This window comes from Drosophila subpulchrella, unplaced genomic scaffold, assembly GCF_014743375.2.
Source record: "Drosophila subpulchrella strain 33 F10 #4 breed RU33 unplaced genomic scaffold, RU_Dsub_v1.1 Primary Assembly Seq44, whole genome shotgun sequence".
In the NCBI taxonomy this organism is placed as follows: Eukaryota; Metazoa; Arthropoda; class Insecta; order Diptera; family Drosophilidae; genus Drosophila; species Drosophila subpulchrella.
This window is the reverse complement of record NW_023665655.1, coordinates 570,502-597,565: the sequence shown is the minus strand read 5'-3', so window position 1 is coordinate 597,565 and position 27,064 is coordinate 570,502. Positions and strand designations below refer to the sequence as shown.

The 27,064-nt window shown below is 40.8% G+C and overlaps 1 protein-coding gene across 5 annotated transcripts in view; it reads right to left on the bottom strand.

Moving 5' to 3' along the window:
• Positions 1-27,064, bottom strand: part of LOC119562399 (discoidin domain-containing receptor tyrosine kinase B) — a 272,877-nt gene that overhangs the window by 79,177 nt on the left and 166,636 nt on the right. For all 5 annotated transcript variants that reach the window (XM_037875592.1, XM_037875595.1, XM_037875591.1 and 2 more), the window contains one exon: positions 20,888-21,067. In XM_037875592.1, the coding sequence (XP_037731520.1) occupies positions 20,888-21,067 (180 nt within the window). The remainder of the gene's footprint in view (positions 1-20,887; positions 21,068-27,064) is intronic.

The window sequence follows — 27,064 nt, the reverse complement described above, 5'->3', positions numbered from 1 at the left end:
GAAGTGGATAAAAATGCTTGACCCCATGAAGAGCCTATTATTAATGGTAATCGAAATCTAAGTTCGCATGCTGGACAAGCTAAACTCGGAAATGAGCAACACCACATAAAAATCAAAAATAGAGTCTAACAATTCCCCATTACCCTGGCCGAGTGTCAAATTCACCTCTCTAGATGTTCCCGAGGTCCCTTAATGCCTACCCAACCATTGGCCGTTCTCTTCCATACGCCCCCATTATCAGAATAACCCCTTCAAATGCAAGCTACCCTATCGCGGAATCATCCTAGATGCGGCAACAGACTGCTAATTTAGTTCATTATAAAGATTTTATTACCAGCTAAGAAAGTAAATAATTGTGAACGCATATCTTACAACTAAACATGCAGGATTATATAAATTAAATATGGGTACGATTAATTGAAGTAGACATATTTAAATGCATATCATGAAGCTTTAAATTACAATTACAATCATTATAAAGCTTGGCGATAGTTACTCCTTTGTTGTGGCGGAAATTCAATTTAAGTTACAAATTTAAATAATTAATGAAGCAAAGGATACGAAAAAAATGATTTAAAAAATACATTTATTAAAAAGTGACAAGGAGAGAGCTTGACATCTCGATCTGCCTGATCGCAGGGCATTTGGGTGCGGTGTGACTTAGATTTTCTTTTCTTTTTCATTATACCGCCTTGAGTTTTTTTCTTATTATTTAAATGCAAAAATTAAGGAACTCACCGCTTGCAGGAACATCCATCGATGAAAGCGCTTTCGCCGAGACGTTTGCGGCTAACTGCGGCAAATTTATAGATAATAAAAAAAATTGCGAACAAAAACTCAAAACTATTTAAAATTTCACAACCGAAATGCACACTCTAAAAAGCTGGATGGCGACTCTGCCTCCTCGCCTGACTTTAAACTGCTTCGCCATCTACCGATATATGATCTTTGTTTGTGCCTAACCGAAGTAGACACCTGCAGGACGATCGCGTCGCGGCAATGGTAACGATGGTTACTGCAATGCCGGACCACAGGCGATGCTGAACTGCGCTGAGGTTGAGCTAACGTGGTTAGCTGCTAGTTGAGATAGTGTATTACGAGCCCTATTCCTAGAGGTAGGAAGTAGAACCGCGGAGTTATGAGGTGTGTTGATAACTGATTTATTCTTCATTTGATACCTGCTTATATTCTACTTAGAACACGGACGCTTAGTGTAATGGTTAGTGAAAGAAGCTATATTCTAAAGTAGGTCAGGGAATTATGATTACGGTAGCAGTTGCGTAGTTGGCTCGGCTGACACCGCAAATGTGCTGACTGCATTGGCGGGTCAGCGTATCGTTGTGACGGTGAGATGGTGAGATGGTGAGTTAGTGAGACATATGATATAATATATAATATAATTGCTGATCAGCAATTCTCATCTGCAGTGAGTGCTACTGAGCGCCTGGTACTGTTCCCAATTTGGCTACTGCTTGATTTGTTGAGTGTGGTCATGTTGAGTACCTTTGGGTACGAACATTCTCCCCCCCATTGAGGGGTACCCTCAATTAAAGGCGTGATGTCGGTCAGCCCTTGGCCGAATTGCATAGAAAGCACCTAACAAATCATTGACCACGGGGGATCTTCAACTGCGGCGGTTCCTGTTTGTGATTCAGGTCCTTCACATCTTCTTGATGCTGCTGAACACTCCCCTTTGCGATAAAATTTACATTACCGTGGGGACTGAAATTGTGCCCTCGTAGAATTTGATCATTTGGCACGTCTATGGTATGTGGACGTTCTGCAACAAAACTAAGATCTTTCTTGGTTAAGTTTAGAAATGTTGAACCAAAGTCAGCCTTCTTGTAGGTTTTGAATTGATGAGACGTCGGTTCTATATTCATCGGATTTTTATCTTTCGTTGGCTCATAAGCAGCGTTCGGTCCTGCAAAATCATCTCTGTTTTCTATTAGATTGGGGTTGATTTCCGTATCAGATGAGGTTTCTTTATTGAGATAACCTGTGATTACATAACCAAGCCTTGTGCCTTGTGCCAAAGGTTTATTAGGTCCTAGTTCAAGAAGTTCACCGGTAATTACACGAGAAAATACTTCAACCCCTAAAGTTAGGTCAATGGGTCCTGGTTGCCGAAAGTCAGGATCTGCTAACGGCAGTCCCTCGGGAATATTAAGATCGGTTGTAATCGGTACTGACGGTTGGTCTGTAATGACTGTGGGCATAATAAATACCTCTAATAGTTTTTCAAACCCTGATGTACAGGATGAGAGCTTTAGTGTTGATCTAATTGCAGTTGATATCTTTCCTCCGATTCCAGATATTTCAATCGGTGACCTTTGTTTAAGAGATAGCAGATCTGCCATTCTCCTTGAAATAAGATTCACCTGTGATCCACCATCTATTACAGCGCGACATGTTTGTATTTGACCGTTTGGCCCTTGTAATGAGACCTTGGCGGTCGCGAGCAAAGTATATCCTCCTACGTGGTCGTAGCCTGCAACGGTTACTGCGCCGGCCACTGGATTGCTAGTCGGTCCTTGGTGTAACAGTGAATGATGCCGTTGCTGGCAGACTCGACAAGTGGTCGGTGATCCACAGTTTTCAACCTTATGAGCTGTAGACAAACAATTTGTGCATGCTCCTACTTGAATAATGGCTTGGCGCCGTGCTTTGGGGTCCATTTGCTGGATACGGCTACATGCTCTAAGATTATGTTGTCCTAGGTGACAAATCTTACAGCTTTCTTCGTTGTGAACTGACTGATGGCGGAGTGTTGCTGTAGGTTGAGCGCTTATCGTCTCCAGCATGCAAGCGCGCCGCTCAATAACCGTCAGTACACTCCATAACGTTGGAATTTCCGTTGGTGCATCCGCTGAATTTTCGAGAGCAGCTAGAGACTGCTGGTCTAGTTTTCTTCTGATAAGAAAACACAGGATTGGATCCCAGGATTTTGTGCTGATATCAAGGTTTTTAAGAGTACTCATTGAATTTTTTATAGTGTCATGCAAGGCCCTTAGTTGGCGCGAGGAGCCGTCTATAGGCTTATGGTCAATAATTTTTGCAATGGCGGCGAATACTAGTATTTTTCCGTTCTGGTACCTGGCCTTTAAACGCAACCAGGTGTCGTCATAGCCACCCTGTGAGAAGGCTGTGTCTGTCAATACGTTTCTCGCTTCACCACGAAGCGAACTCTGTAGAATATGTAGTTTTTGACTGGCCGAATATGGTTTGTTATGTACCAATTCCACAAAGAGATCATGGAACCGTGGCCAGTCTAGATACTCGCCGTTGAACTCCGGAATGCTAATTGGCGGAAGTGCCAAGTTTAGGCTCATTGGCGCGTCGTTTTCTCGTAGCAGGTTCATTTCGTATTCCTCGTATAATGTGTGGAATTGGGCTAGCTCTGCTTCTGCCAGAGCTGCGGCCCCAGGTGTGCTATCCAATTCGTCGTGGGCTTGCCTTAGTAACGCCCAATGTAGATCCAGGTGCCTTTGTAGGGCTGGGGTGACAGTTGGGGCGTTCGAGGCTAATGTTAATGATGACTCCAATTCGTTGCATCTTCTCTGCAACTGTCGGATCACCGTGTCAATTGGGGAATCTCCTTTGACTTGATCTCTTGTTGTGATCTTGATGTTGGCCGAAGTTCGTCTGGGGGCCTTCGGAAGCCCGCTTCCAGTCGGCATGTTGTCCAGAAAGATATTCTGATATTTTTCGACCAGCTCTTTAAGTGCTACTAGTCGTGAAGAGTACTCACTTCCAGTGGGTAGTGCCGCTTGCTGGACTTCTTCATCTAGGTCGCAAAACTGCTGCCAGAGATCGTTTAACTGAGTTAGCTTACCGGAATAATAGCCGTCTCGGTGGCGTCGGTCGTCAGAATCCTTGCCATAATTCTTAATGAGCTGTTGGATTTTCCCTTGCAGCTCGTTTTGGGTGTCTAGTAATCGATTGTGTAAATCGATTCTTGTGTGACTTGTTTCCTCAATGAATGAAGTAGACATATTGTGTGTCTTGGAAACAAAGAATCTTGTGAAGCTGGATGAAGCTGAGTATCCTGTGAAGCTGGATGAAGCTGAGTATCCTGTTAAGCTGGATGAAGCTGAAGTTCCTGTGACGCTGGAAGAAGAAGCGAATCCTGTGAAGCTGGATTAAGCTGAAGTTCCTGTGACGCTGGAAGAAGAAGCGTATCCTGTGAAGCTGGATGAAGCTGAAGTTCCTGTGACGCTGGAAGACGAAGCGTATCCTGTGAAGCTGGATTAAGCTGAAGTTCCTGTGACGCTGGAAGAAGAAGCTGGATTAAGCTGAAGTTCCTGTGACGCTGGAAGAAGAAGCGAATCCTGTGAAGCTGGATTAAGCTGAAGTTCCTGTGACGCTGGAAGACGAAGCGTATCCTGTGAAGCTGGATGAAGCTGAAGTTCCTTTAGTGGGAAGGGGGTTGCTTGAGTGTGATCCTTTGTTGTTAAAGGATCACGTCGGGGTCACCAATGTTTGTGCCTAACCGAAGTAGACACCTGCAGGACGATCGCGTCGCGGCAATGGTAACGATGGTTACTGCAATGCCGGACCACAGGCGATGCTGAACTGCGCTGAGGTTGAGCTAACGTGGTTAGCTGCTAGTTGAGATAGTGTATTACGAGCCCTATTCCTAGAGGTAGGAAGTAGAACCGCGGAGTTATGAGGTGTGTTGATAACTGATTTATTCTTCATTTGATACCTGCTTATATTCTACTTAGAACACGGACGCTTAGTGTAATGGTTAGTGAAAGAAGCTATATTCTAAAGTAGGTCAGGGAATTATGATTACGGTAGCAGTTGCGTAGTTGGCTCGGCTGACACCGCAAATGTGCTGACTGCATTGGCGGGTCAGCGTATCGTTGTGACGGTGAGATGGTGAGATGGTGAGTTAGTGAGACATATGATATAATATATAATATAATTGCTGATCAGCAATTCTCATCTGCAGTGAGTGCTACTGAGCGCCTGGTACTGTTCCCAATTTGGCTACTGCTTGATTTGTTGAGTGTGGTCATGTTGAGTACCTTTGGGTACGAACAATCTTTTTCATCTTAAAAATTTGACTTAAACTAGGTCGTATTACATAATAATTTCCCATTCACAGGTCTTTAACAATTTTTTCCTCCGTCCTGATGGTTATGCCCGAATGTAGCCGGTCACAAAATTTCTCATCAACGCGTTTAACCGGGCGGGGTCACAAAAACTGATGAGGGTTAGCTTTTTCGATTCCTCTTTTCTCGCCTCTTAAATCTTAACTTAATTTTCATTCATTTTCACGACAAATTTACGGCCCCATGACAAGAGACTGCCCTCTCGCTTTCGATTAAGAACTTAAGCAAACGAAATGGTTATATGCGTTGGCCTCTTATTCCATCGACCAAAGGAAAACGCTGTCGACGGGACCCTGAGCTGAGATTTTCTTCTGCTTCTCGACCGTGTTTTTCCAGCAGCTAAATGGACTTCGATTAGGGGATGACTTCCACAGACTTCGCTTAAACAAACGGCGGCCACGCATGACCCTTTGTGGACGCGCCAGTAGCTGCCGAATACGCTTAACGTTATTCCCTAGACCCCGATAACTCCGAACTCTGCTATAACTTACTCTTAGCTTCAGTTAATTCCTGATTACATTTCCTTCTTTTCCGATGGCCCAAAACGTAGAACAGGCTTATACTAGTCACTCGCGCTTAACTTTGCGGGTTGGACACTTGTAGAAAAATTTTACCTCTGATCGGTTTGGCTGCCAAAACGGAAACGACCGACTCTGACGCCAAAATTCGGGCGGTAACCCAAACCCCGGAGTATGAGGTGAAAAACTCGACCCAAGAAAGCCTGACACTTGCCCCTGTTGCTCTCACCCAATTCGAAAACTGCTACAGACTATTTTCTCGCACGAATCCTAGATGGCGCCACCCCTGTGTCACTACGAACCACAGATGGAGCCACTTCTGCGGAAGCAAGCGCTAAAAAATGCTCCCCCTTTAAGATCACACTTGGGAGTCAGATACCCAAGGATGAGACTACTAGCGATTGCTGTAAATACGCTATTGTTCAATGCCTTCGCATGATATCCTACGTATCTGGCCTGCAAGTCCTCTAGGACGTAATAAGCCTGCCTAATTTTCTTTTTGACTCGAGCCTTAATAAATGCTGGTCCCACCTTGGCGTTATAGCCGGCCTGGAAATTGCTTTGCTTGAAATTCCTTCTGAATATTTCCCAACCCTCTTCATAAGATTCCGGCCCCGAGCGCAGATTCTTTTCGTACTGCTTTTTAACTTCCAACGCCTTTTTGCGTACCAACTCGAACGAATCCTCCCGTGAAAACGCCATGGTCCTGTCCCCTAGTAAATTCAAGGCCCTCAGCAACTCAAATGTTGCCCTTGACGCGATGAGGTGCTGGCCAAACACCATATATATGGTAACTGCAATCACGGATAACCCGTTCTGAAGCATTCGCTGGCGGGTATATCGCCATAAGGGTGTGAGAAATTCGGTACTTTCTACGCAGCTTCTGGAACGCTTCAGACTTGAACTGCGACCCGTTGTCGGACACAATTGTCTCAGGAACCCCAAAGGTATGAAAAAATCTTGCTGCAAATACTTCACTACAACATCAGCTGTCAACTTATTCACTGCTTTTAGGAACACAAACTTGCTATAGTGATCCAGAACGTTACAAATTCTGATATTACCACTCCTTGAGCGAGGGTATGGCCCCAGGAAATCCACGTACAGCTTCTGAAAGGCTCTACTAGATTCTGTTTGGGCACCCTTAGGTGGACGTAATGTCTTATTCGGTGCCTTTGTCATTTTGCAAGTGCTGCACCCTTCGATGTACTGCCTAACGTCCTTTACCAGTCCTGGCCAATAATAATATCACCTCAATCTTTCTAGTGTTTTGTGAACACCTCCATGAGATGCTAAGGGGTCATTATGAGCCTTCTTTAAAGCCTCTGGAACCAAACCTTGAGGTACCCATAATTTCCAACAGAAGGTATCGTGAATAGCTTCTCCTGAATTGTGTTCCCTTCTCCAATACACCAGACCATCTGATACTTTTAGGTCAGGAAGCTTGTCAGCGTTGTCCTCCACTCCCAAAGTCAGCTTTAGGTAATCTGCATTCCTAAAATGGCTCGAAACCAAGTTCACCAGTAATCCGTGAGTACCTATTCCTCATTTACCCTCGACAAAGCGTCCGGGACGACATTGAGCTTTCCGCTTCGGTGTTCTATTTTGAAGATAAAAGCCTGCCACCTTAACGCCCACCGCGCTAACCGAGAATGCAGATCTGTCTGCGACAGAAATCACATCAGAGATGCATGGTCAGTAATTATGGTAAGCTTATAAAAGCAATGGGTCTAACAACTGCTTTGCATTCATTTGTCTTAGCTAGTGTCGATGAATCTATGCCGGTTATTGAATTATCTCGGAAATTGTCGACTTTTGGCGAGGAACACAATGCAGTTGACGTGGCCGTGTCCTCGTCTTCCCGTTTTTTTTACATTTAGAGCTTATAAATATTCGGAAGACTACAACCATACCCAAAGATTTTCTTATCCCGAAGTTTTGCTATAGAATCTACGCTCACGTTGATACCTCCGATAGAATTTTCGTGCCCTTCCGTCAAATAATATGCTAGCATTGCTGCAGAACACAGAAAAATTTCCTCCAGAGTTAGGTGAGTCAGCGCCTCTACTCTATATATGAAGTTATCCACGCTTGAGCCACCTTGACCATTAAGTCTCAGCTTCCACCCATTAATAATTTGGCCAACTTTATCAGGCCTCTGTCCCAGGTCCGAACCCATTGCTGAATTTGGTCTTAAAGATTAAAATTCCTGCACTTGTTCTTCCGGGCCATTCTGCTCAGATACTTGGTCGATCAATTGCGCCATTTTCTCCGAAAGCTGTGGCAACAAATTATTACTCATGTTTTTCCAATGCTGCTCAACAATCTTGCCTACATTTTGCATGGTAGTTCCCGATGACTCTGATGCTGCTTGACTCACTAGTGGGGTTTGCATTCTACCCTGCTGACCCCTGTTTACAGGAGGCATCTTCTCGAAGCAAATAGACTTACAAGTCGGGCAAGTGTTGTGGGTCTTACCATAGTTCTCTATGCATATTTTGTGGAATTCACGTCCACAATTAGTCCTGGCCTGCTGAGCAACCGCTAAAGGCTTTTCACGGAGAACGCACTTGGGCGAACGAGACGGCTTTATGCTTTCTTCTGGAGAACTCATCCTTAATTAAATGCGATAAAAACAAATAAATATTTTAATATAAAGGAAACAAAAATGACAGAATTTTAAATCGGAAACAAACTACAAATTTATAATTTGTAATACTAAAATAAATTTAAGATAAAATAATTCTTAATTTGGAACTCGACAAATTAAAAAGTATAATAAATCCTCAAAGCACGAGAATTCCAATATTGAATTATAATAATTATAATTACATATCCATAAAACAAGGAAGAACGCTATAGTCGAGTACCTCGACTATCAGATACCCGTTACTCAGCTAAAGGGACCAAAGGGAAATTGAGATATGCAAGCTGTAAAGCGAGATTGAAATGCGCCACCGATCTCAAAATATGGATATGTGGGCGGTAGACAGATTTAGGCGTTATTGGTATTGAAGAAACTAATACATTTCAGTTTAAATTTTTTATCTAGCATGAAAATTATGGGCGCCACAGATTTAGGCGGTTTGTGGGCGTTAGAGTGGGCGTGGCAACCTGCTGAAACACCCTGCGCTGTTCAAGAAGCCCAGGAACCTGCATGCCAAATCCTAATAGCGTAGCTCATTAGAGTAAGAGTGTCAAATTTGCGTAACAAACTTGCGCTGCGCACAAAGCTACGGAATCTAATTCTGAAATCCCAATTCTCTATCTTTTATAGTTTCGGAGATATCCGCGTTCACTGGGTCAATCGATAGGTATTGATAAGAACAATAAATTTCAGTTTAAATTTGTATTCTAGCATCAAAACTGTAGGAGCCACAGTTTTGGGCGGTTTGTGGGCGTTGTGTAAGAAGCACAGGAATCTGCATGCCAAATCATAATAGCGTAGCTCTTATAGTTTCCGAGATCTAAGCGTTCATACAGACAGATGGACATGGCTAGATCGACTCGGCTAGTATCCTGATCAAGAATACATATGGGGTCGGAAACGCTTCCTTCTGCCTGTTACATACTTTCCGACGAATCAAGTATACCCTTTCACTCTACGAGTAACGGGTATAAATACATATATATAATTTAACTCAGAACGAATAAGATGAACTTATAGAATGAATATCTTTATAAACTTTCAGCTGTGCATAAGCCAGAGACAGATTTATAAAACCAATATCTTTAGAAATTATCTGAGAATAATGCCAGAGAGTGCCAAGCTTCTAAGCTTTCACTTTCTGTTTGAGGCTAACGACCTTGAAAGTAGATAAAAATGCTTGACCCCATGAAGAGCCTATTATTAATGGTAATCGAAATTTAAGTTCGCGTGCTGGACAAGCTTAATTCGGAAATAAGCAACACCACATTAAAATCAAAAATAGAGTCCAACAATTCCCCATTACCCTGGCCGAGTGTCAAATTCACCTCTCTAGATGTTCCCGAGGTCCCTTAATGCCTACCCAACCATTGGCCGTTCTCTTCCATACGCCCCCATTATCAGAATAACCCCTTCAAATGCAAGCTACCCTATCGCGGAATCATCCTAGATGCGGCAACAGACTGCTAATTTAGTTCATTATAAAGGTTTTATTACCAGCTAAGAAAGTAAATAATTGTGAACGCATATCTTGCAACTAAACATGCAGGATTATATAAATTAAGTATGGGTACGATTAATTGAGGTAGACATAGTTTAAAAGCATACCATGAAGCTTTAAATTACAATTACAATCATTACAAAACTTGGCGATAGTAACAAAGGAAAAACTTCCTTTGTTGTGGCAAAAATTCAATTTAAGTTACAAATTTAAATAATTAATGAGGCAAGGATACGAAATAAATGATTAAAATAAAACATTCATTAAAAAGTGACAAGGAGAGAGCTTGACATCTCGATCTGCCTGATCGCAGGGCGTTTGTGCGGTGTGACTTAGATTTTCTTTTCTTTTTCTTTTTCTTTATAACGCCTTGAGTTTTCTTCTTATTATTTAAAAGCAAAAATTAAGGAACTCACCGCTTGCAGGAACATCCGTCGATGAAAGCGCTTTCGCCGAGACGTTTGCGACTTACTGCGTGCTATTTATAGATAATACAAAAAATTGCGAACAAAAACTCAAAACTATATAAAATTTCACAACCGAAATGCACACTCTAAAAAGCTGGATGGCGACTCTGCCTCCTCGCATGACTTTAAACTGCTTCATTATCTACCGAGATATGATCTTTTTCATCTTAAAAATTTCACTTAAACTAGGTCGTATTACATAATAATTTCCCATTCAAAGGTCTTTAACAATTTTCTCCTGCGTCCTTAAGGTTATGCCCGAATGTAGCCGGTCACAAAATTTCTCATCAACGCGTTTAACCGGGCGGGGTCTTTTCTCCCCTCTTAAATCTTAACTTAATTTTCAGGCATTTTTACGTCAAATTTACGGCCCATGACCAAACTCCGCCGCGGTTCCCTGAGGAACCGACGTTTCACAGCGTGATCAATAGTCTGCCCTCTTGCTCAATCGAAGATCGGTCCCCAAGCAATAGTTTTCGATTAAGAACTTTATCAAACGAAATGGTTTTATGCGTTGGCCTCTTATTCCATCGCCCAAAGGAAAACGCTGTCGACGGGGCCCTGAGCTAATATTTTCTTCTGCTTCTCGACCGAATTTTTCCAGCAGCATGACGGAGTTCGATTAGGAGATGACTTCCACAGACTTCGCTCGAACAAACGGCGAATATTCCGATCTCCGCTCTCCCTGATTATATTTCCTTCTTTTCCGATGGGCCAAAACGAATAGCAGGCTGATAATAGTCACTCGCGCTAAACTTTGCGTGTTGGACACTTGTAGAAAGACTTTTACCTCTGATTGGTTAGGCTGCCAAAACGGAAAAGACCGACTCTGACGCCACTTCTGCTAAAGAATGCGCTACATCTCCGAATTGGCCAAAATATTTGATTCGCTCGAAAATATTTATGCAACGATTATTGCAAAAATCGTTAGGCTGGGATACTGAATTGGACAATCGGCAATAGTTTTAGCATGGATAAACGCAACAGCGTCACACGTTCGTGGCAAACCGAACTACTCGGAGTTGTGGTTCTATGGTCCGCGATTTTTGACAACAAACCATGAAGCCTGGAAACAACAAGCTAAGCACGTGCTGAGCAAGAAGGATGCAGAACAAAGGACTATAAACAATCAAGTCCTGAATCGCTGACTTTACCACTGAAATCAATCACCATGGGTCATTTGACACATTGGTAGGAATAACATCCTGGATTTTACGGTTTGGAAACAACTATCGACAAGACGCCCAGAGAGAGTCAGGACCAATAACGCCTGAACAATTAGTAAGGGCGTTACAACGAATAAGGCGACAGATGAAAGGAACAGCATTCCAGCCTTCTTCAGCTCAACTGTGTGACAGTGTCAGATCCTTACCGGTCGTTAGACCCGTTTCTGGACAGTGTCAAGGTGCTGCATTGTGGTCCTCAAGCAGCCTCGGCAACAGTTCTGGACGGTTATCTGCCAAGGTTGTTAAATCAGGTCATGAGTCCGTTGGCAACATTTCGGGTACAAATTACAAGACCGTTCAACATTAGTGGGGTGGATTATTGTGGACCATTCCTTGTGCATTACAAAATCCGAGGCAAAAAACACCAAAGGGGCTACTTAGCTATCTTTTGCTGTTTTGCAACAAAGGTGGTACATTTAAAAGTTTTATCGGATCTAACTACTCAAGCGTTTTTAGCAGCACTTAAAAGGTTCAATGGACGGAGCCAGGAACAGAGCTCCATTTTATTTCACCACGGGTACCTCATTTCGGAGGGCTGTGGGAGGCGGCAGTAAAATCAGCAAAACATTTGTTAATACGCACGGTGTCAACAACAGATTTGACATATGAAGAGTTAGAAACAGTTGTCATCGACATAGAGGCAGTATTAAGCTCGCGGCTTCTCAGTTCCATTTCTTCCAGCCCACGCGATTTTTCTGCGTTAACTCCCGGGCACTTCTTGATCGGAGGACCAGTTAGTGGTGGTCCGATATTTATAACAAGGAGGTAGGATCAGGGCCAGAACACAGAAAACAGTTGCCTTTAGAGACGTTGTGGTAATCAAAGAGGACAATATGCCACCATTGCATTGCCCACTAATGAGAGTAGTAACGATACCCACAGGGAAGGACGGGGCAATCCGAGTCAGTCAATCAGGGGGTATCCGAAGAAATGAATAAAAATGTCAGAAGGTCCCAAAGGTTATGTATCAACTCATAGTGTTGTTGGCCCTTGCCAACACCACGTAAGCCATCCTGATCATGACAGAACTTCTAGTAAAGGTGGTGCCACGTCACAGACCTCGAAAATACCATAAGGAAATATGGCACAAGTATCATCAGAGCTAACACTTATTAAGAGGACACAGACAGCCGTCATTAATATTGTAGCCGGACTAAAAAGGGGTATAAGCCCAGCATTAATCTCCGTAAGTCCGTAAGTAAGTCTCCTGATATTCCATACTAAGATAACATTAGTTGATGAAGAGGAGTACGACGTACATCATATGTCACCGATTCCGGTCGTCATCAACATTTCGCACTAACCATGGAGAAGCTGAAGCAGTGCACGAAAATGACAAATGGACCTGTGTTAGGGCCAGCGCATGAGCTATTGCAATGCGCTCTGGCCATTCAAGCTGAACAAAAGACCATTTGTAGACCCGAAAGGATTAATACGACATGCATATGGTACCCCCTCGACGCACCAAATTCTTGGATTTATGCTACAACGCAAGAGATAACGCTAACCTATGTGACGAATGAAGAATAGTACAAGCCCATAATAGTGGAGTCCTGACAATTAATGCGGACTGCATTGCGCGGAGTCCAATAATTACGATACAGGGACACCCAGCTATAAGGCCAACGATAGAGAAAAAACCGGCAACAATTGTTACACATCCGAAAGAGGTACCAAGACAGGTGAGTCGTCAAAGCACGACCAAGCACAACAAGACAGCGGACAAACTAATTAAACTGCAGGGAGAAGTCCATAAACTACAGGAGCAGCAAGAAAGAGGGGATCTAGAGACGACATCAAATAAGCAGGGGAACTGCGTTAAAATAATCTCCATTGCAACGGGTCTCGTAATATTACTGTAGTTAGCAGCAATTATTGTACTCATCAGACAAGTTAAGGGTACAAGAATGTTCCACCAAGAGAACGCCGCGGAACAGAGCATCGCTTCTCCAATACCTATGTGTCAGGTGAAAACGCTCGCAAACACAGAATAATCGACAAAAAAAACAAAATTCGTTATTTGAGAACATATTTGGTTAAAAGGTATATATACATTAAAAAAATGAGGACGTGGTTATTACTCGTCGCCCGAGTCACTGTTGGAATCGTAATACATCTTCAAGGGATCAGTAATCAGCGCTTAAGGTCATCTCAAGGTAACAGCAAGCACAACCAACCGAACAACAGCAAAACGGTCCTGAGAAAGAAGGAACCCGGGTGGACCGTCACAGGCCGATTTAGAGGATAACGCATTCCATCTATAACAGGACCACACGGAGTACGGATCAAGACTGTAAGGTTTTGAGGGCGTACACAAAACCCGGGGATATCAGCCGGTAAGGACCAACAGTTGTGGAAACGGGTAGAACGCATCGAACCGTCAAGGTCCAGAACAATTTCGTAGTGACCAGCAAATACCATTGCGACAAACTGAAACCCGACGCGCAGAACACTGCAGTTTTATAGATGATTAACGAAACCTCAGCAAAAATACATACATATACTTAATGGTAAGACTAATCAAATTTATGAAGTATTAAGTACATATCAAGGCAGATTCAACGTCGCATTCAACACCGGTTACGCCAAACAAAACCAATCGGACTACGTATCCACAGTTTGTCTCCTCCACGAAACATTTTGGGACCATTTGGGTAAAGAAAGCACAGTCCTTGAACTGAAACACGAGGTCCGTATAAGGGACGAGCAACATACCGACAACTGACCAATAGTAGCTAATCTCCGCTTTTATTGACGAACCCGTCAATGGGGGGAGAATGTTCGTAACCAAGGATACTCGGTTTGCGCAAGGTTGCGCAGCACAGGTCAAACGCACGCGACGCCCAACACGACGGAGTTGTAAGTTATCAACGAGCGAAGCATAAGGTCAATGCAACTTATACGGAACAGCGACCAACCCTGCAAGTTTGGGACGGTCGGTCAAGACTGAGCGTAACACCCCAACAAGCGGCAACGGTCAAGGAACTACAACCAGGTCAACCCAAGTAGAGGAGCAGCCCCAACACAGATGCACTATACAGCAGATATTTTATACACCCAATTTCCGGGACAGAATAGTGGTAAAGCTCTGATCAACAGCTCAATAAAGTTAGTTACAAACCTAAATCCCACTCGACTCATTATTTCTATCATCGGTTGGCCTTCGTTAACCCATCCCAGCACAGATCATTTATCGCCTGTGGTCCGGCACCGTATTAACCATAGTTACCCGTGTTGCGACGCGATCATCCTGTCACACCTAGCGTCCCCGTGCCAGCGACAAGCGCTCAGTACACCCCTTGTCCTGTACATCCCTTGTCTTGTCAGTACACCCCTTGTCTACTCCGGTTAGACTCGAACAATAATAATATTAACGCTTTGAGGTCTATTAGGTTAACATATATATATTTATTAATATAAAAAGGAGAATTAAGGAGTACAGAAGTCAATGCAACCATAAGCCAAAATGAAATGGTGGTACAGAAATTGAATTTACCATTGTTTTTAAAAATCTATTTTGTTGTCCATAAAAGTCCAAAAATGGTACAGAAATGCAAGCAGACCATCAATGCTTATACCTTAAAATTTCGAATAGAAAACCAAGCATAGAAATGAAAAGGTTGTATTCTTCCATAGAAAGTTTTACCCCAAAACTAAAATATAAAACCGGAACAACAAATGTTTTAGCCGATGCATTTACATCTATCAGAACAATCATACTCAAATCAAGACACACAACATTCTGCTAAAATTAGTTTTGTAATTGTTATTAACAACGGGGAGACAAGACAAGACGAAAATCATAAACAACTCAGTAGATAATATTATTGGCCATATGTATATAATCAGGGGTGTCACAGAAGCCGGTGCCGCATTTGGGGACGGTTGGTTTGGAAACCACCCCATCAAACCCGTAGGTGTCACAAAAATTCGAGCGATTTCCTTTTTTCGGAAAAATTACCGAAAAATGACCACGGCTGGATACATACACTAAATATCGGATATTGAATAATTATTGAATAATTAGCAAAATTCCAAAAAAGAATACTTGTTTAAAGCGCATATTGTATAAAATAAAAGAAAAAAATTTAAAATTGCTGGTGGCTGCTGAATTGGTTTATTTACATTTGTAAATTGTCAAGAAATTTAAAAGCAAACCAAAATGCCATCTGCACGAATTCTTGCTCTAGAGTACTGCGAAGTAAAAAACTTTGAGAGGCTAGGATGCAGAATATGTGCTGCTGACCTATGTTAACCCCTGAAAATTAGCAACGTTTAGTAGTTTAAATTAACAATAAACAAAAATTGCTTATTTTTACTTACATGTTTTCTTCATAGCCGGCTTTGCAAAGGCGGCATGTTTTTATAATTTTTCTCAATAACTACAACTTCTTTTAACATGAAATGTTTGCCACAAATAGGATCTATTTTTTAGTACAATACTAAGTACCGTACTATGAAAAATTCGTTAACTCAACACTTCGATAACTACTCCGATATTTGGTATTTTAAAGTTCGAGCAAATTGGTACCACTGTCAGACTGGACGGTTTCCTGACGGTTTTTTTATGCTAATTTTTTCAAGACGGTTTATAAAATGCTTATTTTTAAATAAAACCCGAAGTAAATATTAAAATTGTAGTATGCAGATAGTTCATAGATTTCATTAGTGTTGTCTTAAATAAAGTTTTATTCATGACAAACATTTGTTAGTTGGTTTTTTTGATAAGAAAGTCTGTTAAAATACGGGGGATTAAGAAACCGTCAAAATTGACGTCTGTGACACCGAGATTAGCTTTTCGGGGGAAATTTGGTTGAAAAGGATTTCTGTGACACCCCCGAATGTAAATCTATAAGAATATATAAACATGAAAGGAAGACCGACAATATCGACTCGGCTAATGATCCAGATCAAGAATATATATATTTTATAGGGTCCCATACGCTTCCTTCTACCTGTTACCACACACACAAGGTGAATATAGTATATCCTTATAATCCACGAGTAACGGGTATAATATGCTTTGTCCAAATATATTTGACAACTGCACTATGGGGTAAATAACTACTTTATCTGGAATTTGGGCATTTTTTAAAAATGTTCGTCAAACTCAAAATGCTGATATTTAACAGTTTTATATTAGCAAAACAGTTGTACAGTCAGGACTTATGTTATTAATCGTTTAAACTGCGCGTGCTTAAACTATTATTTGTAAATTTTATAAATACCTCTTAAGCTGGATTTTGACAAACAAATTTCAACTTTGGATAGGATTCTGGAAAAAAGTTTTGCACTATTTTGACGTGCGTCCAAGTGTATGTTGAAGCGTTGTTAATTCTGAATTCAAAAATTTATTTAAATGTAATTTTTCTCAGGTAACCTCACTTTTTCCAACATCGATCTGTTTCCTGTATGGAATAGCAGGAAGGGCCGACTCTATCTAGAGAAGGCAATACAATGCTTTTTCGAACGCCATTCAAACAACAATGTGGACAATACAATTTTAAAAGAAGAAAGCCAGCAGTTCTGCAACAGTGTGCTTTACAAATGGCAATGTTGTAATTGAAATTACAAGTACTTTAAAGGTAAGCACACGAAATGTATAAACGGTACTACAACTTTGACCATAAAAAAATCTATTGGATAACCCCAATTTCATTTGCGTCGAAAGGGGAGAGGGCTCAAAGACTGCAAGCAGCTGACCTAGCGAGTAATGAAGTCCTCCTACTAGTCCAAGCAGCAAGCGCAGTCGCAGGGACGGAAGGACTACATGATCTCGCTGTAGTTTTTAGAATATCTGCAAGTACCCCGGAGAAAGCCAAGCAAGTCAGGAAGGCTTAACAAAGCCCAGTGAGCCATCCATACGTGCGAACAAAGATGAAGCATTGCCATACATTTTGGAGCAAGGGTTTACCAAAAAGCAGAATTGTGCTTTGCGGGATGACGTTCGAAAAAGAAAAGTGGTTATTTAAATTCTAAACAAATATGGAGCAGAGCAAAAGCAAAAGACCAGACAACATTGATGTTTCGGAGACTGCAGCTTAAGTCTCTGCAAGACCTTTTAGTGCAAACGGCTTCTCGCATTGTGGCTCTATAAGAGATGTAATCCAGAATGTTTTGGTCAATCAACTTCTTATCTTCTGAGATCATCGTAAGCTATGGATTCGATAGGAGTACTGGTTAGGGGAATTATAACGCTGATAAAATATCGTCTGATGCAGACTCATGTCTTTTTCCCACTACTGCTAAGCCTCTTCGGCTGATTGACTCATCCGGAAATTTGTTGTGGAATAATCGCCCCCCACAGTCTATATGGTTCTGTCGCCCACTAAAGTTGGAGTTTCTTAAAGAAACAAAGGAACTGATATTAAAAAAAATAATTAAATATAGAAAGTGAAGAGGTACTGTCATGCAAGATACCACACCCAAAAAAAAATATTCGAGTGTCAATTTGATAAGTGTGGGTGAAAATGACACTACACCTAGGATCAATTTTTTGGGATCAATTTGATCCTAAATGAGTGTCAAAAGTATACTACATTGTATGAAAAATCTTTTTTTGATCCTAAATAGTGTCATTTTGACCAAAGGCAGGGTCTCGTCGATACCAATAATTGTATTTCTATTTTCGAAATTCAAATTGTGCCTATCGTGCAAGCAAGCGTAGTTATCGATAAATCATTGTGAGCTCGACATGGTGTAAAAGACGACAAATATTTCGGTGCGCGGTTCTAGTGTTTATTGAATCAGGTAAGTACATTCCTAATAAAATAATATATACAAGGGTGGTCAAAAGTATTTTCACAAAAAAAAAGTTAAATATACTCATAATTTGAACTTACATCTTGTTAACTTTGGCATCAATGGAAAGGTAATTTAAATGCCGTTTGAATGATACAATACATTTCTTAACCCATTCAGTACTTATTGAAAAGGACGAATTTGTGTAAAAATGTCCTTTTTGAACTTTTTTCCTCGACTTGAAAACTAAAATTTTTTGATGCAAAAAGTTTCTTCAAACAAAAATAATAGTAACTGCAAAAAGAATTTTTCAAAAATCATTTTGCTTATATTTTTTATGATTTTTTAAAGGTGACAATGTCGGAAAAAATTGGTATGAAAAAGAGAAAAATATGGCTAAAATGCATGTTTCTAAGCATTTTCAAAAAATCATAAAAAATATAAGCAAAATGATTTTTGAAAAAATTTTTTTGCAGTTACTATTATTTTTGTTTGAAGAAACTTTTTGCATCAAAAAATTTAAGTTTTCAAGTCGAGGAAAAAAGTTCAAAAAGGACATTTTCACACAAATTCGTCCTTTTCAATAAGTACTGAATGGGTTAAAAAATGTATTGTATCTTTCAAACGGCATTTAAATTACCTTTCCATTGATGCCAAAGTTAACAAGATGTAAGTTCAAATTATGAATATATTTAACTTTTTTTTTGAGAAAATACTTTTGACCACCCTTGTATACTAAATACATATTTTGAATGTGAGTGTGAGTGTGCAATTAAAAAAAAAGCGTATGCAAAGTGCCCAAAAGAAACAAATAATTAGATCGATATTTACATATGCACATTACATTACAAACAATACAGATTTAATAGGACTTTTAGGCTACTAATCTTATATGAATTATTGTAATAATGGTGTAATGCAATTCTCCGAAACAGCACATGTATTTACATTTGTATGTATATTTAGAACGGAGTTCCCGAGAACGCACAAGAATGTAGATTGCGGTTACATACATACATATTTACGCAGGAATGTGTATCTATTCGATACTGCGATCGCTTGCGATTTTTGACTGCCATTTGTTTTTTTTTTATTTAAGTTCATTATGGAGGACAACGTTGCTATGCAGAAGCTGATCAAATTTGTTAAGGAAACCAATTTGGACGAAGGATGTCTAACAAAATTAACTGGTTCGTTTGCTGTTACACAATTAATTCAACAATATTTATTTAATTATATTTTTTAATATTATTTATTTTGTTTTTTAGAATTAAATAAGATCGATGTATTTACTGGCCCGCCTATCCACGTACACCTGGTCGACGGCAGCAAAAAATGGCCCTTTTATACCCCGAATGAGTATCAAATTATTGCGAAATATTGTCAATGTGACCACATATTCTTACTAAAAAATGCCAACGCGTAGTTTCCTTTTGACACTAAAAAGTGTCAAATTGATATTTTCGAAAATATCAAAATGACACCAAAATAGTGTCAATTAGATGTTCTTCGTATCAGTGATTTTTTGACACTCAATAGTATCACATTGACACCTAAATGGCATATTGATGACCATTTTTTTTGGGTGTAGTTTTTATAATGCCCGTAATATTAACTTCTTATATTTTTTTAGACACGCCCACTTGCTTATGATAGTTTCCTTAGGTCTATAGTAACATAATTTAAACAAGGAAGAACTCTATAGTCAAGTACCTCGACTACCTGATACCCGTTACTTAGCTAAAGGGACCAAAGAAAGATGGAGATATGCAAGCGGCAAAGCTAGATTGTAATGCGTCACCTAACGGCGATCTCAATATATGGTTACGTGGGCGGTAGAAAGATTTAAGCGTTATGAGCGTTAGAGTGGGCGTGGTAAACTTTTTTTGATCAATCGATAGGTTACATTTTTTTTAACAAACTTGCTTTGCTTACAAGGCAACGGAATCTAAATCTGAAATCTCAATTCTCTATCTTTAATAGTTTCCGAGATATCAGCGTTCATACTTACGATTTTTTTTTAGTTTGTGGGCAGTTTGTGGGCGTTTAAGTGGGCGTAGCCAACTTTTTTTTGGGTCAATCGATGGGTATTGATAAAAACAATAAATTGAAGTTTTTATTCTAGCACTTAAACTGTAGGAGCCAGTTTTAGGCGGTTTGCGCTGCGCAGGTATTTCAGGAATCTGCATGCCTAATCCAAGTATTATAGCTTTTATAGTTTCCGAGATCGCAGCGTTCATAAGGACAGACGGACATGGCTACATCGACTCGGCTGGTGATCCTGATTAAGAATATACACTTTATGGAGTCGGAAACGCTTCCTTTTATGTTACATAGTCTCCGACGAATCTAGTATACCTTTTTACTCTACGAGTAACGGGTATACAAACCGCAGTAATAAATCTCTTTTGGTTTACTCGCAATATTAAATGCCAGATAAAGTGGCCATTTACCCCATAGTGCACTGTATGTACGGACCCAAAAGTTAAACTAAATTTCCTTTAACGTTTTAAGTTAAACCACAGTGTTTGGTGTAAATTTATAAGGGCAAAGTTATGGCCCTATCTGTAAAGCTTTTTGGCAAATAGTTTACAACTATGTTATGCGATGAATTTTCAAATTTTTTTTTGGAAATTAGTACACATAAAACATGGTTCAGTTACTCACCCTTGCCAAATCCATGGATGTCGGTACGGAAATTGTCCTTGCCCTTCTGTCCGTCCACCAATTGACCAAGGCCATCCACATAGCGGTCGCCCTGCTCATTGCCATCGTAGGTTTTATCCGACAGATCCAGCTCCATGCCGCGTTGCACGCCTTTTGGAATGCTGTAAGACACGATGCCCTCTGAAACGGTTGATAGAAAAACCACCGAAATGAAAATTTGAGTGTGGAAGGAAGAACGTTATAGTCGAGTGTCTCGACCATCAGATACCCGTTACTCAGCTAAAGGTACCAAGGGGAGATGGAGATATACAAGCAGCAATGCGCCACCTTCCTGCGATCTCAGTATGTGGTTATTTTGGCGGAAGACAGATTTACGCGTTATGGGCGTTAAGTTGGCCTGGTAAGCTTTTTTGGGTCAATCGATAGGTATTGATAAGAACAATTTAAGTTCCAGCTTTGGGCGGCTTATTGGCGGTAGAGTAGGCGTGGCACACTGACGAAACAAACTAGGCCTGCGCAGGAATCTCTCGAATCTGCATGCATTAGGAAGTATTAAAGCTTTTATAGTTTCCGAAATCAAAGCGATCATACAGACAGACGGACAGACCGACATGACTAGACCGACTCGGCTAGTGATCCTGATCAAGAATACATATACTTGTATATACTTTATGTGGTCGGAGACGCTTCATTCAACCTGTTACATACTTTCCGACGATTCTAGAATACCCTTTTACTCTACGTGCAATGGGTATAACAAGAGAAAACGTTATAGTCGATACCCGTTACTCAGCTAGGTGCACTGGGAGCACTCAGGGAGTGCGAGGGAGATAGAGATATATAAGTAGCAAAGAGTCTGTTCCCAAAATTGCACACTTTATTTGCTTATAATTATAAATTGTTCGAATACAACAATTTTTGGCATGTAGCTGGTGTTTTTGCGTCAGGTTGTTAGATAGGGCGTGCCCCAACTTTCTAGCTCTTAAAGTTTCCGAAAACTCAACCCAGGAAAATCTTTACAGTAGTTTTAAAATTTTTTTTCTTAGAATTAGAATTATTCGTATTTAAATTTAAGACGCAATTAGAAAAATTTAATTTTTCGGGTGATTCAGCTGTTAGAGGCGTCGGGATAATAAAAATTCCTGACTACTTTTATTTAAGAGCTTTTGAATTATTTTCTTTTCTAAGAATACGAATTATTCGTATTTCAACTTAAGACGCAATCAGAAATCGGGACGGTGACATTTCCTGACTACTTTTACTTAAGAGTTTTTTAATTTTTCTGAAATATATATAAGTAGTTTTTTATATATGTTTTAAGATTGTTAATACCAATGTTTAAATAAGAATAAATTAAATTTGTATACTTCTTTGGCCTAGGTTACTTGGGCCTGATTTAGTCAGCGCTCTTTTGGAAGCGTGGCGATCTAGTTGGTTAGTGTGAGCGGTCGTGGTATTGACCCATCCTGTAAAACTTCCGGAAGGTTATGTTCTGCTACTGCAAAAGTCAAATTTTCGCTGACCGAAGTCCACCCTCCCTGCAAGCATTTTGTATCGCGGAAGGCACTATTTAGCGTCTTCTAAAAGATGAAAGCGATCGTCCGCGCTATCGCATTTGGATCGGGGAAGTGACTCCCGTCGGGAAAAAATGTGACACTTCGGCGACACTTCCAGAAGGAATGCAGATGTTACTTCTGGAGTGTCTCCGATGTGACTTCGAGAAGTGTCGCCGAAGTGGCACATTTTTTCTCGTCGAGAGTCACTTCCGCGATCCAAATCCGATATAGCCAAAGTCACTTCTGGAAGTGTCGCCCAACGCTAGTAGAAGATACCAAGAAGAGCCTTTCCCATTGGAAAATCTTGAATAAACAATTTTAATACCCATGCAGAGGGTATTATGATTTCAGTCAGAAGTTTGCAACGCAGTGAAGGAGACGTTTCCGAATTCATAAAGTATATATATTCTTGATCAGCATTAATAGACGAGTCAATCTAGCCATGTCCGTCTGTCCGTCCGTTTCTACGCAAACTAGACTCACAGTTTTAAACTGAATCTGAAACTTTCCCAAAAGTCTTCTATCTTTTGCAGGTAGTATACAACTACAATAGGTACAACTATATCTTATAGCTCCCATAGTAATAACCGGAAAACATTTTTTAACATTATTTGTATTATTATTATTATCTAATGCTAACTTATAGTTAAAACTGTAAGCTAACAGTGGGTTTATTTTAGAGCTATAGCTCGCTTATGGTAATTTAGTAGTGATGATTATTATTTTTATTATATCTAGATAGAGGAAGGGTTTCTATCAATGTAATGTGCGTTAGTGAACTTGGTGTGTCCAAGTCGTATTCTGTTGATAATAATTTGTTGTCTTCTATTCATTTCGTATTTGTGTGGGAATATTGGGGGATTTACAAGTTTGTACCAAGGAGATGCTGTTTCCAAGGTTCATTGTCTAAGCATTGTTTTAGGTGGCGAGCGGTGTCAGTAAATTTTTAGTTAGGGGTGTATATAAGGGGGATTTAAGGCTAAGTTGGGCAAATGAGTCATCAGTTTCGTTGCCTTTTTTTCTTATGTGGCTAGGAATCCAAATAAGGCTTATTTTTGGAAAGTTTTTGGTTATGATGTTTCTTATTGATGTTATATAGTAGGAGTGTTTATTGTGGTTTTTAATCGAGTTAAGGGAGGAGAGGGAGTCGGTGCAGATTGCGTGTTTTCCAGACTTTCCTTGACAAAGTTTTGTGGCTTCTAGGATGGCAATGATCTCGCTCGTGTAGGAGGAAGAGTACATTGGTAGTAGACCGGATTTTAAAAGGTAATTTTATCAGTAATACTGAATCCAGATATACCATCAGCCTTAGAACCGTCAGTATAAACAGAATTGTGTTGTGGGTATGAGGATTGTAAGGACCTAAAAAGTTGTTGGTAAGTTGATGCAGGGGTATTTTGTTTATTATGAGATAACAGACTAGTATCGATAGCTTTATGTATGGTAGTCATATTAAATTTTGTACAGTTACTGATTCGGGTAGGAGAAACGGGGAGAGATAGGTGGTTGCATGATTTGATTATTCTGTCTATGGTACTAGGGTATCTGTATTTTCTTTTGTGTGGCTTTAATAATTTAGTGCCGTGGGCGAAAAGGATATTTTTACTTAATTTGGCTGTAAGGAAGTTTCCTTTTTGTTCTATTGTGTTTGTTTTAGTTTCTAGTAGTAAGTTGTTTACTGGTGTGGTTCGATAGGCTCCTAAGGCGAGAGTGTGTTGTAAGCTATGAGAAAAACAATTACTGAGTTTGGAGACCCCTGGAGGGTGCCATTGTTGAGTGGGAAAAAGCTTCAAAGGTTGTTGCCGGATTTTAGGATTATTTTTCTGTTTGTCATAAAGTTAAGGACATAATTTAATATGCGTTTGCCTAATTTCCATTCCTTCAGCTGGTTAATTATGGAGTGGATGCCTATTTTATCAAATGCCTTGTTGAAATCAAGAGAGATCAATGTGATGTGTTTCTTTAGGGAAAGGGATCTTGTTGCTATGTGGTCTACTAAGAGTAGACTGTCTATAACAGATCTTTCCCTTCTAAATCCATCCAATGATTGATTGATTGCTGTTGATTAGATTGTTATTTAAAACAAACCACCACAGTCTCTTCGCGATAATTTTATCAAGTGTTTGGGTAGAGAATTAAAGTTGGTTATGTGTGTTTCTTGTAGGGCAAGAATTAGAGGGTTATAGATCATGATCAGGGCTTGGAGTTCGATGTAGGTATTTCTATATCCAAGGATGTTACATTGAATAATTTTAAGCATTAAATCTAAGGAGAAGGTGTATTACTAATTCGAGTGATTAATTAATTACGCTCCTTTGCAGTGTGGTTTGGGTTATTTCGAGTGCTTTAGTTGGTTTGTATTTACTGTTTTCGATTTGTCTGCTTTGCTTTTAGCCTTGAGGGGTATAGCCAGTGGGTTGGTTTTTTCTTTGTTGTGACTTCTGAGAGTGCGGTCTGAGATTGTAGTGTTCTGTTAGATTCTGTTGTATTCATTTCAATGTCGTCCTCGCTCGGAGTTTGTGGGGTAGGTTCCATGATGTCGTCGTAGGTCGTGATCTCATGAGTATCCGATTTATCCAGAACTGGGGCGTTAGAACTTGAAGGGGCTTGTGATGGAACTTGGGAGAAAGGAGTGGACTTGTGGAAGTGACGTTGAATGTAGATGTGGCGCTTTTGAAGTCAACATTTTCTATTGTTATAATAGCCATTATTTCTTTTTGTTTAATTAATGTTGGGCAATTCTTGTTCAATGGGCTATGATGAGGGCTGTCGAGGTGTTTGCAGTTGATGCAGTCGTCATCTAGCTTTCTTTGCGTTCAGACGTGCTTAAAATTCTCGCTATGTTACTTCCCCGCTGTCCCGAGTGCAATACCCAGCTTCGCGCTTCGGATGCTGTTCGCTGTTCTTCTTTGTGCCGTCGCGGCTATCATACTTCTTGCGTAGCCCTACCGGACGATGTGCTCAAACTCTTATTAAATCCAAACATACTGTGGCAATGTGATAGCTGTGTATTTGCGAATGATTCGCATTCTAAAATTGATGAATTCGAGCGCTTATATCAGGGTCTTCATAATAAATTATTGGAGGCATTCTCCTCTAAAGATGATGCAATGAATCAGAATATAAATGTAAAACCCAAACTTCGTCTACCGAGGCCTACCAACGTAGCTGCAGCTCCCCAGTCATATGCGGCTGCTGCTGCTACGGCTTCCGCGGTCGTTGACCCTTCTAAACATGCTCTGGATATTGAGAGAGGAAATTTCATACAAGTTCGAAATAAGAAGAGAAGGAACAACAACAAGCCCAAGCAACATGTTGTTGGAGTGGCTCCTAATGCCGAAGATCTTCATGTTTTGCCGACCAAGGAATTTTTGCATGTCGGAAAGTTTGCAACTGATACAGAGCCGAATGTTGTTTTAAAATATGTGTCCACCAAGCTTAAGATGGATGCTAGTTCTCTCACTTGTGTAAAACTTGTAAAAAAAAGATGTTGACGTTACAACTTTAAAGTTTGTAAATTCCAATCTCGGTATCCCCGATCAGCTTTACGATTCAGTCTTCAAAAACGATTTCTGGCCGAACTCAGTTAAGGTCAAAAGATTTATTCATAGAGAACGGGCCATTGTGGTAGGGGATGGAATCTTATCTAATTTGTCGAACATCAAGTCATCCATCAAAAAACCCCTAGTGTTCGACGCCACTGGCGTCGATACTTTTTCGGGACATCTTCTGCAAGCCTTTCCTCATTTGTCGAAGGCGTTTTCGCAACAACATCGGCAGCTGCCTGCCTTTCTCACTGCGCTCTTATCATCTTCTGTCTCTCTCCTTACGCACCATCAACAACATCAGCTGGAGCTTTTGTTGTCCACTTTGTGCGACATTAGCCGTCCGCCTGGCTCGAATATCGGCTCGCTCCTCGGAGTTGCACTCACATCATTTTCCGTTGCTCTCCTGACGCTTCATCAACAACATCAGCCGGAGCTTTTGTTGTTCGCTTTGCGCGGCATTCGCTGTCCGCCTGGTTCTAATATCGGCGCGTTCCTCGGAGTTGCGCTCTCATCATCTTGCGCCTCTCTCCCGTTGCACCATCAACAACATCAGCTGGAGCTTTTGTTGTCCGCTTTGTGCGACATTTGCCGTCCACCTGGCTCTAGTCTCGGCGCGCTCCTCGGAGTTGCGCTCTCATCATCTTGCGCTTCTCTCCCGCTGCACCATCAACAACATCAGCTGGAGCTTTTGTTGTCCGCTGTGCGCGACATTCGCCGTCCGCCTGGCTCTAATATCGACGCGCTCCTCGGAGTTGCGCTCTCATCATCCTGCGCCTCTCTCCCTGCTTTTCCAGGCAACGTCTCATGGTGATCATGACGTCATCATTTTTGTTGAAACCTGGCTCAACATGGATTTCTTCGATAATGAATTCTTCGATACAAATCTTTATCATGTGCTCTGTAAGGATCGAGATTCCGTTAAAACACGATGCTCCAGAGGTGGCGGCGTTTTATTTGCTGTGCGGCGTGAGCTGCGTTGCATTGCTATTCGTCTCCAGAACGAGGATTCTCTGCTCGATCAACTCTGTGTATTTCTCGCTGGTCTTACGGAGACAATTTTCCTGACAGTATCA